This window comes from Neovison vison, chromosome 11, assembly GCF_020171115.1.
Source record: "Neovison vison isolate M4711 chromosome 11, ASM_NN_V1, whole genome shotgun sequence".
NCBI lineage: Eukaryota > Metazoa > Chordata > Mammalia > Carnivora > Mustelidae > Neogale > Neogale vison.
In genome coordinates, this window is record NC_058101.1 from 127,295,441 (window position 1) to 127,309,040 (window position 13,600).

Sequence of the window (13,600 nt, forward strand, 5' to 3'; positions counted from 1 at the left end):
CCCATTCCCCCGCCATGCCTCACGGTGCCAGCCAGGTACTCGCGTCACTCTGTGGTAGACACCTCCGTGCGATGAGTTTTTATTTAGGTAGCATATAACCACCCAGAACTGTGTGCTAGATAAAAGGGGTGAATGGGTAACTAAGGCAAAAAGATGTGAATTATTGTTTTTAAGGATTCACAGAATCCAATTGAAAGACAGAGTTTAGGTTTTTCATAGACTTAAGGCCATCTAGCCCTAAGCTACTCATTTAAAAAAAAAAAAAAAAAAAAAGGAATAGCAAGTCACAAATTACAAAGAAACTATAATATCCACCATTGTCCCTTGTTTTTTAAGGCTCGTGAAGCCAGAGCAGTTATTTCCGCTGCCAAACTTCCAGCAGTAAAGCTTCAAAGTTGCCAGGGTGCTATATGCCATCGGTTTTCAAAACTGAGAAAGGCTCATTGAGTTTCACTGAAGTTTCTTACACAATCTACTTCCTTTAAGGCCAAGTGAGCCAACCCTGACCGAGAGAAGTTACAGAATGCATAAATGTTATGGAATCAACATAGAAATTATTCCGTTTCCTTTCCTCACTTCAACTGCCACTGCCACTGGTCACCACCACAATGCAGGGCACCACGCATGCTTCCATTCCCACCCATGCCCTCCCTTCGTGGGACTGTTCTGGCACAACCCTCATACCCATTTCAGAGAAGGTGAATTAATATCCTAATGTAATAAAGTGGCTCTCTGAAGCGAGACGACTTGGGAAAGGACTTTTTTTTTTTTAACCAACGTCTCAAGACAAATGAATGTCACAGTAGGTTGGTTATAATAGCGGTTTTATTACAAGATTGGCAGAGTTACAGTCACTGTAAATCATAACTGTTGTTGAATTTCTACTTTACATAGTCGTAGTTATGAGTCTACTCTTGTAAGCCAGAACAATTATTTTATAATTAGTTTAGACATGTCTGAGCCCAGAAGGAAAATTTCAATTTCAATCTTCTTATTTTCCTTGAACGGAACCCAGTGCTACCAAAAAAACAGGTCAATTCGACTTTTCACTCATGGGTCTCTAATCATTTTCCAAACTTGAACAAACTTTACAAACACAAGTGCTCAAAATCTTGTGTTTTCAAAGTACAGTATAATATGGCAATAATGGGTTTCCATGCACTAAATTAAAACAAACAAATAAACAAAAGATAAGCAGGCATTTCCATTTTTAGAGTAGAATATGGTCACAGTCCTATAAAACCTAATACACACCCCTGAATGGGGATTGCAAATCTATCACTTAAAACATCTAGTAAATGACCCAATTTGTTTACATGGCCCTGTACCTTTTTATGGCCTTTCCATAAAGAAGTTATTACATCCATTCTCTTTATTTTGTTTAAGAGTGTTTGAGTGAGCCCAAGAACCACAAGCCAGTTAAACAAGCTCTCCTTAGATGGACGTGGTCTCATATAATTCACCACTACCGGGGAAATTTTCAAAACAATGTTTGTAGTGTGGAAACACCACACATTCCTATATACCAAAAGTATTTCCTGTGCTTTCTGCAGTTTTAAATGCTTGGCAGATATATTAAATAAGTCTTTTTTTTTTCTTCCATTTTTCCAAGTAAAACTGTGGCATTTGCACTTCTTCCAGAAGATTTGCACCTCTGAGTGTTTTGCTATGGTAGCTCGGTCATTCAGAAATGCTTGTAAAGGAAGATTGCAAGGGAAATGTGAAATCCATACACTCTAATTGATTTCCTAGGATGCAAACGTTATTTCTAAAGGGAAACCATTTTAAAGCAGTTAGTTTAATGGGGTATCCAACTGATGCCTATTAAAAGTTATCAGCACAGATTCAAGATAAATTTTATACCACAAAGAAAAGTTTTTCTAAAAAATAAACATAGAGATCATTTGATTGCTAATTTCACATTCTTCTTGCTTACAAATCTCAAGCCTGCTAACATTCACAGGAAAACTGATTAAAACTACTGTTACAAGGTTTAGCATTTATCAGTTAGGTAGCTAGACTCTGTCAATATCTCTGAATAGATGAGCCAGGTTTTGACCTGGGAAACACCTGCTATTGTTGGACTGTTGATTTTTCCAGAAACAGCCAAACAGTTTTGACTGCAGTTAGTAACACAAAGTAAAGATACAGTTGAGCCTTTATATATAACTCCAATACACATAAAACTGCATCTGAAACTTTAAGAACACTCTGAGGGTTGATCTCTCCTTTCGTAGAGGCGATTGATTTTCATGTAGACTCAAGAAATAGAGTAGACTTTTGTTTATAAATAAAAGTGAAGTAAGGAACAAAATGCATACTTACAGAGACATTGCTACTTCTTTAACAGGAAGCCAGTACCTTTTATTACCTACAACATAAACATAGTTCCAGTAGAGGAGATCAGCATCCGGCCCACCCTATCTCTACCTCTGGGTGTGCAGATCAATGCCTTTCATACTTACATTGTCTGATTTTTTTTTTCTTGTTTTCATAGTGTTTACATACCCAAGAATCACTACAAGGAATACAGCTGAATTTGATCTGTCTTTTGAGTAATTCGATGGTACATCACACTCTGGTAAGAAGTAGACTTTAGTATATATTTTCATAGAGCAATGTGAAAATGTCAGAAGCTACTGTGTTTTCCTGTGTTCTTAAACTGTGTGCACCCTACTTGTTCTGTCTCCGATTTAAAGGAGGATAAATCAGAAAGGAATACTGCAGGTTCCTCTTATTCCCAAATCCAGTTAGAAATTCCCAGTAAGAAACTGAATATTTCTTTCTTCTCATCTGCTCACATCTTAATCACATTTTAAGCAAATGTTCCTTCTTAGTACATTGATGTTAAATATCGCCTGATGCCACAGGAAAAGAAATTATAATGTTTTAATGACTCTTAATTTGCATTTCTAATCACCTCAGCCTATGAATGTGTGTGGCAGTATGGAAAACAAGCTGTGATTTATTCCTTAGTGGAAAAAAAAGAAGGAGGGGGGGGTAAGTAATAGGACTCTTTAAAAGACAGATGTCCTTATAAATACCCAGCAAAAATAACTGCCAGAAACAACATGAGATAAGTACCACATAAGTCCAGCTTCTGTTGTTAATGGTTTCTGATCTCTGTAGTGACTCAAAAGGCAGGTGCAATAGCCAGCTGGGCATATTAAAACACGGAAGCCTATCTTCATCTTGCAAATGTTGAAAAGCCTAAAATAGTGTCCCCTCACAAACAAGGCTTTCCTAGAATGCAAAAAGCATAGCTTCAAAAAAGTGGCATGGCATCCAGAAAGCATATCCACCAAGAAAACTCATTCTTTTCAGGTCCTTATAAAAACCACAAAATATTTGTAGTGCTGTCTACCAGGGACCCCCAGAATGAGCCTCACTAGAGAAATGATGCAGTTACTCAATGTAGAGGAACCTCATAGAAATCCATTTTCCACAAGACTTGAAAGCCTTTCCCTTCAAAGTGTTAAGGCTGTTTTCTTTGCCTCCTGCAACGGAATAGCTTCATTACACTAATTCAGTGTGCTGGAAGCTGCTTTCCTTTTACCACAATCTCCTGATCCCTCACCCAGGCTCATTCCACAGGCCATCCATTTTGTGAATGAAGTGTGAAAACAGCTCTTTGTTTACATAAAGGAGGCAATAGAGAGTAGTGTGGACACAGGCTTAGCTTATGTGAGTGTAACTGAGGCTGTACAGGCTGCCCTTCTCGCCAGTTCAGAGTGGCCAAACACGCCTAATGACTGGGACAAAACTGTAACAATAAGCAGTCAGCTACACACGTCTGCTACACACAGAACTGCTACCACATGTCTGCTTCGAAAAGAACTGAAAACGAAGGGTTTTCACTGGCTCTGAAACAGAGAGACAACCTTCTCTTTTATCCCGTGTGTTAAGTGCAAACTGCAGAAAGCACACTGCGAACGGCATCAGGGTCTTTGCACACACACAACCAAGACACCTTTCCGCTATTTTCTTCCCTCTACTCACATCCAGCACCAGACTCTTTTTGTCTCCCATGGCATACGCCTTTCCCTGCCTGTATTCTTTTGAGCAGGCTGTTTCCTTGGCCTACAATGGTCTCTTTTCCTCTCCCAGACCCACTTCAAATATGTCACCTGCCCTGTGGGAACTTTCCTACTTGCACTTCACTTCCAGGCGGAATCTACCACTTAGCGAATCAACAGAGGATTTTTGAGGAGAAATAAAGCATCCCACGATCCCATAGCACTTTGAGCAAGGCATTACTAGACTGCGAGAAAAAAGAAGGATCTGTCCTCGTTCTTGGACAGAGCTTCTCAAGGGCAGAACTGTATCTTATTCTTTGTGTACCCAGCACCTAGTGCAGAACTCAGCCAAGAGCAGATGCTTATAAATATTTGCTGAATAAAAGCAATGTTCTAATAAAACATTAGACCATGTAACTCACAAAGGAAGAAGCATGTGACTCTGAGTCCTGGCTTGGAGTCAGACCCAGGTCCAAACATTTACCAGCTATGAGACCTTGGCTAAGCTACTTAGCTAGTGAAGCCTTGGTGTTTTTCCTCATAACTCATGGGGAGGTTATAAAGATAAGCTACATATTGTCTGTAAACACTGAGCACACGTGTGCCAACTAATACGTGCTCACAGGGTGCATATAAAACCAGAGATTCACGGAGAGATCCATAGACCCATCTACCCATCCACAAAGAATGCACCCAAATACTGCTCTTCCTGTGTCTCTCCTGAGAGCTCTAACTGCTGTCTTATCAGGACACTCAACAGCACAACAAATCTATATCCTCGCACTTATCACCGATGTGCCTCGTGCTGTTTGGTGATGTTGGTTTCCCTCAGAAAGACAGACCCTCCATCCTCCACTCCCTGCAACAGCCCTAAACACACCTCATTTGATTGAAAAATGGCTCAACTACTAGCCGATAAGGTAAAAGCGAAGTACCAAAAAAAAAAAAAAAAAAAAAAAAAAAAAATCATAGTTTGACAAGAAGGCAAAATTAGTGAGGCCAGCCTGGCAGAGATGGTTTGCCCTAGACAAAGGTCAAATGTCCAGGAAAGACACTGCTCAGTCACCAGGACTGGAAATAACTGCTTGAAGATGGCCTATGACATCTAATGTGAAGTCAGGTGACAGAACTCGCTAAGCTCAATGTAGCATGTATTTTCGTGAAGTAAAAGGCAAAATGAGCTGAAGCTACCAAAAAAATATCATTCTTAATAACCTGACTTTAATGATAAGCCTACTTACTATAACTCCTCTTTAAAATTTTTAGCTCCTTTTGTTCTCAGATTTAGGAACTTCACAAATAAAATTTGGGTCATCTAATCCTATTTTAAGCAAGCCATTCAAGTCCCCAGCTATTAATTTACTTCCTGATGTTCTTGAATTTTGAGAGAAATATGAACCTCTGAAAAGAATGTCGTATATATTAAAATGTAAATAAAAATGAAAATCTCTCATTAAATTCATTCAAAGAATAACAGGTTGTGCTTTAAGCGTCCACTAAGCCATGCTCATTTATTCATTCCTATGGTACTTTTACCAGTGAGACATCCTGCTAAATGAAATGTTTAAAATTATTGTTTTTAAAAAAAAACCTGCCTTGTGGAACCAAGCATCCCAACGTCAACCATCCCCTTCATCATCATTAATTGATAAACCAAAATATGGGAATGAACATCATCCATCTATGGACCTAGTACATCTGCTTAAAATTAAGTCTGGATATGCAGTAGTAACAATTCTGAAGGTAGTTTCTCAAGTTATTTCCCAAATTATCAGGTTTCTACTCCAATAGAAACAATATATGTTAGCCAGATTATCTCCTGTATTTAGTGAATGTGATTATTTCAAGATTAACGTTTTCCTTAATATTCTTGTAAGCTGTGTTTCAGGATCAAGGGTGTCCCATCTTCCTTTACACCCAACAAAGCATGCATCCCTCTAAAATAATAAAGAATGGTTTTCATACAAAGCATCAGAATGTTAAAACTAGAATTCCATTTGCCCGGTTGATACTTTATGTAAGGAAAAATACATTACCACACTAGCAGTTTAATACTGTTGCACTCAGCAGTGGCCTAGACAAAGTCACTTAGCTCTTTGGGTCTCCCTTCACACATCTGTGAGGACAGGCTCTCAGGAGCTGTCCAGTCCTAACATTCCGTGCACCATATTTATTGCTCAGGTCTAGCCTGTGCATCTGTGAGCCACAAGCAGAAGAAGGAAAGCACACTTCTTTCGGAGGCTTCTCAGCCATGCCGAATTCACCATTCTTCAGATCCTTGGTCCACATCACACAGCACCCCATCTTTGGGAAATACAGAGGTATGCACAGAAATGGCACTTTTAAGCAAGTAACTAGCACCAGTTCTAGGAAACCTACCCACATGCTCACCTGGTAATGTGGTATATTAACCGAGATGGTAAGGTAGTACTTCGACTAGCATCACAACCAATAAAGAAACAAGTTTATCTTCTTGTGAACAATGTAAAATAATGTGGAAGTTCCAAAATCAAAAAGACACCTTCTAGATGGCCTACTATTAGAGTCAACACCAGAGACTTACTCTAATAAGGCACTACATCCAGAACCATCCAACAAAAAATTATGGAGCACATACTACCTGTAATCCCATTCCAGGTGCTAAAGCTCCCACAAAGAGCAACTCGGTCAAGGTCCATACTCTCATGGAGCTTACATACTCTGGGAGTGGTGGGGGGGTTGGTTTACAAGTACTCAATTGATCAATATCAAGAAGAATATCAAAAAGTGATAATAAGTACTATGCATTTAATTAACACCTTGATGTGATACTGAGGGCTGGCTAATTCAGATTAAGTGGGCAGAACAAGACTCCACTGAGAAGATGATCCATTTAATTTAGAAGACAGGAAGAGGCTACTCAGGCACAAGCACCTGATCAGGGTTGTCAATGGAAACCACCACCACCAAGTGAGGTTATAATCCCATACCATGTGTGTCATGTCCCCCTGCTTCATCTCACTCCCCACGCCCCAACCCTTGATGAGGTAGAACGCAAGATGCTGCAAAAAGGACGTTTTTTAAAAAGGTCATATCCTTTTTAAGGACACTCCAGGTCCTTCAAGCCTCAGTTGGCCTCAGCTTGGTCTCAGCTTGGCCTCAGCTGCCCAGCAGGGAAGAGAAGAGAGAAGAGTTGGATCTCCAATATGACTGAAATGGTCAGTACCTAAGAGTGAGAAGATGGCTAACAATCAATATGGCAGGCACAGTGATCAATCAGGAAGGAGGCCAGCAGGGTTGCAGTGGTATTCTAAAGGTTCTGAGCTATGTCAAATATTAACCTCGTAGTTCTGATTCATAGACAGTTAATTTGTCCTAAAAGGATAGCACTGGCTCCTTCCCAACCCATTAGAAATATTTCAGTATTTTAACAATCTGTAAGGTAGTACTGGAGCATATCAACTAAAAATCAACCACCAGAGGTGTCATTAGGAAATAGGAGAGATTCAAAACACAAAAACAAAAACAAAAACAAAACAAACAAACAAAAAACGCAGTTGGAGACAGGGGTAGTGAAAAATAACATAGGAAACTGTTGTTTAATAAATGAGTAATATAGAAATTATACAGCATTGTATAGAGATATTCTGGCTACATATGGTATTTACAAATAAAACAATCAGAAACATCAAAATTAGATGAAGTAAATAAAGGGATTTTTATGACCATTTTGGTTAACACAAACAGAAATCTATAGAGAACATTTTAGCAATTTTGGAAACATTTTGGGGGGGAGTATGAACATTATGAATGCATTGATTCAATTTTTATGTACTCAACACACATCGCATTATGATTAGAATTCTGTTTCTAAAAAAGTGTGCAGGTTGTAGATAAAACGAAATTTTAGCACTATAAAGATTGAAAAAAAACATGAAGTAGAAGAGACTATAAAGAGGATCTATAAAAAAATAAGTGCCAGGAAAGATGAAATAAGAATAGACAAAGCTAAGATTTTGGTGTCCAAGAAGGAGCTACAAAACGCCACCACTGGGGAACTTTTAGTGTCAGACTGTGGCCTCTATTTCAAACTATTTAACAAATAATATACAAGTCCCTAAACACCTTTTGGAGGTAAATGTAAAATATATCAGATAAACTGCAAAAGACAACTGGTAGAAAGGGAATGTTACCAAAATTTAGAATGGGGCATTTTTGTCACCAATTGTGAAAAACAATATTCATCATTACATAATGGCACTTTACTTCTTCAACTTCCTCAACAGTCTCAAACAGGGCAGAGAACAAGGAGGAAGTTCTTAAAAAAAAAAAAAAAGCCTCTAAACAACAAAAATAAATGTCACAAAGGTCATGCACTACAACTTACAGACTAACATGCAGGAAGTCTCTTCAGCACTGGGTCAGAGCCTATTTACTCTTGCACACCATTCTAAGGATTGTGATTATCCATTTTCAGTGAAATAGAGCTTTGAAGCTATCCCCCTAGAAAGGGTAGGGGGAGTAGACACAGCTTTGTTAGATACAGGCACAGGGCAAGAGGAGGAGGAACAAGCAGGCATGAAAAGAAAAAAAAAGAGAAAGAGAGAGAGAGAAGTTACAAACACAAGATCCACATATTCAGAAAGTCATTCCTAGAGAACCATGGGCCACAAAAGTTCTTGGGAAAAAGAGCACATACAATAAATGATGTTCATAAGCATAACCCTAAAAACCCTAACCAATAGAGACCTATTCTAAATCTGCCCTCAAAATGGTTAAAGAAAATGAGAACCAGAAGCACATTTCAACTCCATGCGTAAATTAAAATCACTCACCAATGACACCAAGTGGATGAGGCCTTCCTCCAAAAACTTTGTGATTGGTTGTCTATTTGGGCTATATTTAATTGATAAGGAAAGCTTTGTTTCTCTTTGTTTTTTGGTGTATAAGATTCCTTCCCCTACAACATAGAAGAACCATCTCAGAACTTATTGGTTCCATACCCAGCATTCTCCCCTAAGTGAATGCACACAGGTATAAGTCATTTTTCCAAAGGTCATACAGGAAGTATAGGCCAGAAACCCTATTTAAGTCAACGTTCTTATCTTTTTATCTCCTTTAAGATACATCGGGAGACCCTTGCTTTACATGTTAGACTTCAGGATTAGAAGTCAGGGTAAGAATTAAGGACACAAAGGTAATTTATAACATTGGAGGACAAAGCTATTCTCACAGCAAAGTAGCAAGAATTGCAATATATTATTAGGTCAAAAACCAGGTAACAAATGACAGCAGGGTAAATGACACGAATTCTCCAAAATGAATTCTGAAGCACCTTCACATGATCCAACCTAAATCCAAATATCTAGCATTGGCTATAGCAATCAACTTCCATATATTTATAACACCTCTTGGGGCACCAAGTTAATATTGAGATGAGGCAGTCCTTAAGGATCTGATTGCATCAACACCTGAGAATTTAGAATTCCAGGGAAAAGACAGTGTTACTGGGGAGAGGTCTCTGAAAGCACAAATGAGTTCCTATAGTCACAATAAATAGATCAATTTGGACATGTGGAACTCAGAAGACCTTTCATAAAATGATGCAATGCACACACTGGGCCAATGACATTTCTATGTGGCATCTCCAGGAGGGTTTGTACTTCCAGAATTGGGCAATCATCAAAATTGAGAATAGGAAGAGGGCAATCAAAAATCCATCATAACTCACTATGAGGGCAAAAAAATCCCACCTAAGGGAATGAAAATTTGAACCCTCCTCCCAAAGAAGACGAAGAAAAGGAAGTTCCAGCAAATTTGTTCACATTCCAGGGGGATCTTCTTTGGCAACTACCTGTTGTTATCCTCAAAGCTTGGAACCCTGAAGCATAAAATCAACCTGAGCATGTGCGGGGAAAATAGCTCTATATTGCCCCCTAGTGCCGGAAAGTCCCACTTTTCCTGAGGCTAAAAACTACAAGGTGAGTAGTTCCCTACCTCTAGTTACTTCCTGCTGCCAACCCTCCCAAGAGCTAAACATAGCTCAATCCTCTACCCACAGATTAGGAAACAGCCAGGCTATTTTTAGCATCATGCAACTTAGGAATGGAAATGGCCCAACCTCTAATGGTAACAGAATGTGTGTGGCCTGGCTTAATGAACTCACCTCTCCAGAGGGTGTGAACCTGCTCAGTAAATTGGCCAATGACCACATTAGAGCTCTGGGGCCCATTACAAAGTGATGACCGGTAGGTAGGTCACAAGGAAGAATGACAATCAGAGGCACAAGTAGCGAAGGGATTCAGGAGGTGACAGATGCCAGGACAGGTTCGATAAAACAGCACAGAGGGAGAAATGATAATGGCACAGGAACTATAAAATATAGAAGACAGAAGCCAGGAATATTGTGCGTTGTCATTCTGGAGAAGCTTGTTTAGTAAGAAGCAATATTTTGAACTGGACATTTATTTTACATGAAAAAGAACAAAGGTTAGTCTGATCTGTTTCCTGCCAGGGTACAGCTGGTGCTGGGGCTCCTTTGATCACTTTCCCCCAGTCCTCTGCAGCTCCTGTGATTAGAGATAGATCCCTAGGCTGCCTTTGATCAGCAGCTCAAGCGTCTTGCAGGTGCCATGTGCCATCACATTAGCAAGTTGTAAGAAGTAACTACATTAATATTGGTTGATAAATGTGATAATGTGCATTTGCTGCACATACAACACACATACAAATAATGTCTACAAGTGTCCCAGGAATCCCCAATCTATCTTTATTCTTTAAAACTTTCTGTGCTTTCTTAAGGATTAAAGAGCTTAAATTCAAAGTCGAAGCTTATAAACACCCCAATACATAAAGAAAAAGTTTGCTGTGACTTAAAAAGAGCACACACCATTCTGATTTTCTAGGTATGCTGCTTGGGTTCATTTCTCCCTGTTAATAAAGTGACAGCATTCCTGTACTCTAAATAGATGGCCTACAAAGCAGTAAAAACATGTACATTTCTTTTCAAATAATGTTAAGAGCCACCACTTGTAAACAGGGTATTTAATATTCTAATTTTAGACAGCCTACATTAACATTGTGGTTTCATGTGCAGTATAAAATTTCTATTTACAAAGTATTCTCGAAAATGACTTCATAATGGTAGATCAAGAGAAAAAGAGTTTAGAAATTGAATGATGTAAATCATATGGGGTTCAGAGGCTAAGCAAATTACACACCCTGAAGCTGCCCTGGCTTTATGAAAGGAGTCTTTCTCCAGCTCTGTGCAATCCCAGCCCAAGGGAACTTGCATCTGAGAGTTTTCTAAACATTTCAGGTACACTTGAAAGCTGAAAGTAATTCTCATTTCCTATGCAGGATTAAGTCGTTTCCAGCACACACAAAATAGCAGTCATTCACCAACACATATAAAAACACACACCAGAAAGGTAAGGGCTTCAGAGTACAAAGGCACATTTAAAAAAAAAAAAAAATAGAGCGCAAGAGAAATACATTTTTTAACTCCCCCTAAAAACGTCCACACGGCCTCTTGACCTCTCTATTTCTATCTACTTACTGATTAATTGATGCCTTTCCACTCTGAGTGCTTCAATTAATGTGGCTGGTACATTTCCTCAAACACCCCCCCCCCAAAGAAAATCGGAGTAAAGTCAAACGTGCCAAGACTCATTCATTCTGGATTCATTTTTCGAGGCAGTTCCTGAACTTATAACTCTGGCAAGGAAAAGTTCTGCAATGTGCGTTTGAACTGACGTTCACAATCGCTCCCAGAATGTCCTAACTGAGCCAGCAGTGGCACTCACGTTGCCCTGTTACAGCTTTGTGGCAGCTCCCGAGGTTGCAAACTGCACGTAACCTCCTAAAGTCCATGCCAATGAACTCAGCGCGCATTTGCATGGACGGAGAGACGATCATACCCTCGCAGGGTGGTGTACATCACACACCAACACACAATGCCAAGGTAACACACACAGCGAGAAACAAGAAGGAGGAGAATGGGGCAAAAGACTCACCGTTCTGTTCCTTGTTGCTGGAGTACTGGAATTTACTACTCAGGTTGGACTCAGCCTGAGTCCCGTGTCTCTGGCCGGCCAGGGCAGATGTCAGCAGGAGAAGCCCGAAGAGGAGCATTTGGCTGACTGGGGCGAGAACTCACTCACGGCGGGCACTTTGGAAGCAGCGACTCCTGAGTCTCTTTCACCACCGCCAGGGGAAGGCTGCAGTGGGGTGGAAGCGCCGAGCCTGCTCTGGCAGCAGAGAATCGCAGGGTAGTTTCCACATAATCCCATCCAAAACTTTTTCCTAGAGCCCTCTTCTGTGTCTCCAGTTTTTGAAAAGGATCAAAGCAAAACCTGGACCTGAACCAGTTTCCCAAGGTTTAAACAAATCCTGAGCTGTGCCGAAGTGGTGGGGGTGGGGGTGAAGACGAGGGAGGAAAGAGGGGGTGGGGACGCGGGGGGAGCCGGGGGAGCGGCGAGAAGTCACCAGCAAGTTGCTGGGAGCACCTGTCAGTTCGGGGGACAGGACAGAGGCGAACACTCAAGGGTCGCGCGAAGCCAGCCTCGAAGCCAAGTTGGCTGCGAGCAGTTTCTGATCAATAACAAAGCTGCCAATAGATGCGCTCTCCGGGCGCCCCTCTCCCCCGCCCCACCCCCACCCCCGAAGGGGGAGGGGGAAGAAACAAGGCTAGGTTGCCGCGGCTGGTCCCGGGGGCCGCGGAGCCGGAGCGAGGCCGGGGGGCTCCGGGCCGAGGCCGCCCCGGGCGCGGGCGGAGGGAGGCCGCGGGGCTCCCGCTCCCCAGCACGGCGCGCAGCCTGCGCCTGGTCCCGACCGCCGCGGCGCGGATCCCGGCACCTGGAGTTCTCCGCGACCAAAGTTCACCTTGTTTGAGTGCGTCCCCCGCTCCTCGAGGCCAAGGGAAATTCGGCAGCTCGGGGTCACCTCGGGGCTCCGGTCGCTCCCCGTTCCCTCCCCCTACGCCTCGGGCTCCGCGCAAACCTCGGGGCTCCGCGCTGCGTCTCGGCACCGGGTGGAAAGGGAAGGCCGGCGGCCCAAGGCTTCGGCTTATCCCCTCCCCTCGTCTACCTTCCCCCCAGCCGGCGGCGGTCGGGAGGAGGGGGCCGTGGGCAGAGCCCTGGCGGAGCGCGCGGGGGGCGAGCGGGGGAGGCTGAGCCGCTCTGCCGTGGGCGGCCGCAGGGGCAGGCGAGGGTCGGCGCCTCCGGGAGGGGCAGCCCCGGGCCGCGTCTGCTCGCGCCGACTCCGGCCGCCAACTGGCGGTCCAACAGGTGCTGGCACAGACAGGGGGTGCTGCGGGGCTCGCCGGCAGACGGGACCCAAACGGCCAGGCTAGGAATGCAGCCAGAGCGACCCCTGGTTTCCTCCCTCACCGCCCCCCCCCACGCCCCAGGATGCCCCTAGTCCCAAATAAAGAGCAAGATGGGTGGCGAAGGGGACTGCAAACGCAAAACTGAATGGAGAACTTCCTGCAACTCTCCCTCTTCCCCCGCCTTCCGTGGACGTGACTCGTCATTAATTTCTGAAGGGATCCCCATTCCCAAAGGCTTGGCCAGAGTTTCTGGACCGAAGGAATAAGGGAAGTTGGA

The 13,600-nt window shown here is 42.5% G+C and overlaps 1 protein-coding gene across 4 annotated transcripts in view; it reads right to left on the reverse strand.

The window, feature by feature from the left end:
- Window positions 1-13,188, reverse strand: part of PDGFC (platelet derived growth factor C) — a 202,535-nt gene extending 189,347 nt beyond the window's left edge. The window contains exon 1 of one of the 4 annotated variants that reach the window (XM_044224678.1): window positions 12,011-13,188. In XM_044224678.1, the coding sequence (XP_044080613.1) occupies window positions 12,011-12,128 (118 nt within the window). In that variant the 5' untranslated portion in view covers window positions 12,129-13,188. Of the gene's footprint in view, window positions 1-2,325; window positions 2,344-11,553; window positions 11,594-12,010 lie in introns of those variants that run through there. The other 3 variants (XM_044224680.1, XM_044224682.1, XM_044224683.1) reach the window with 3 other exon arrangements.
- Window positions 13,189-13,600: the final 412 nt, after the last annotated feature.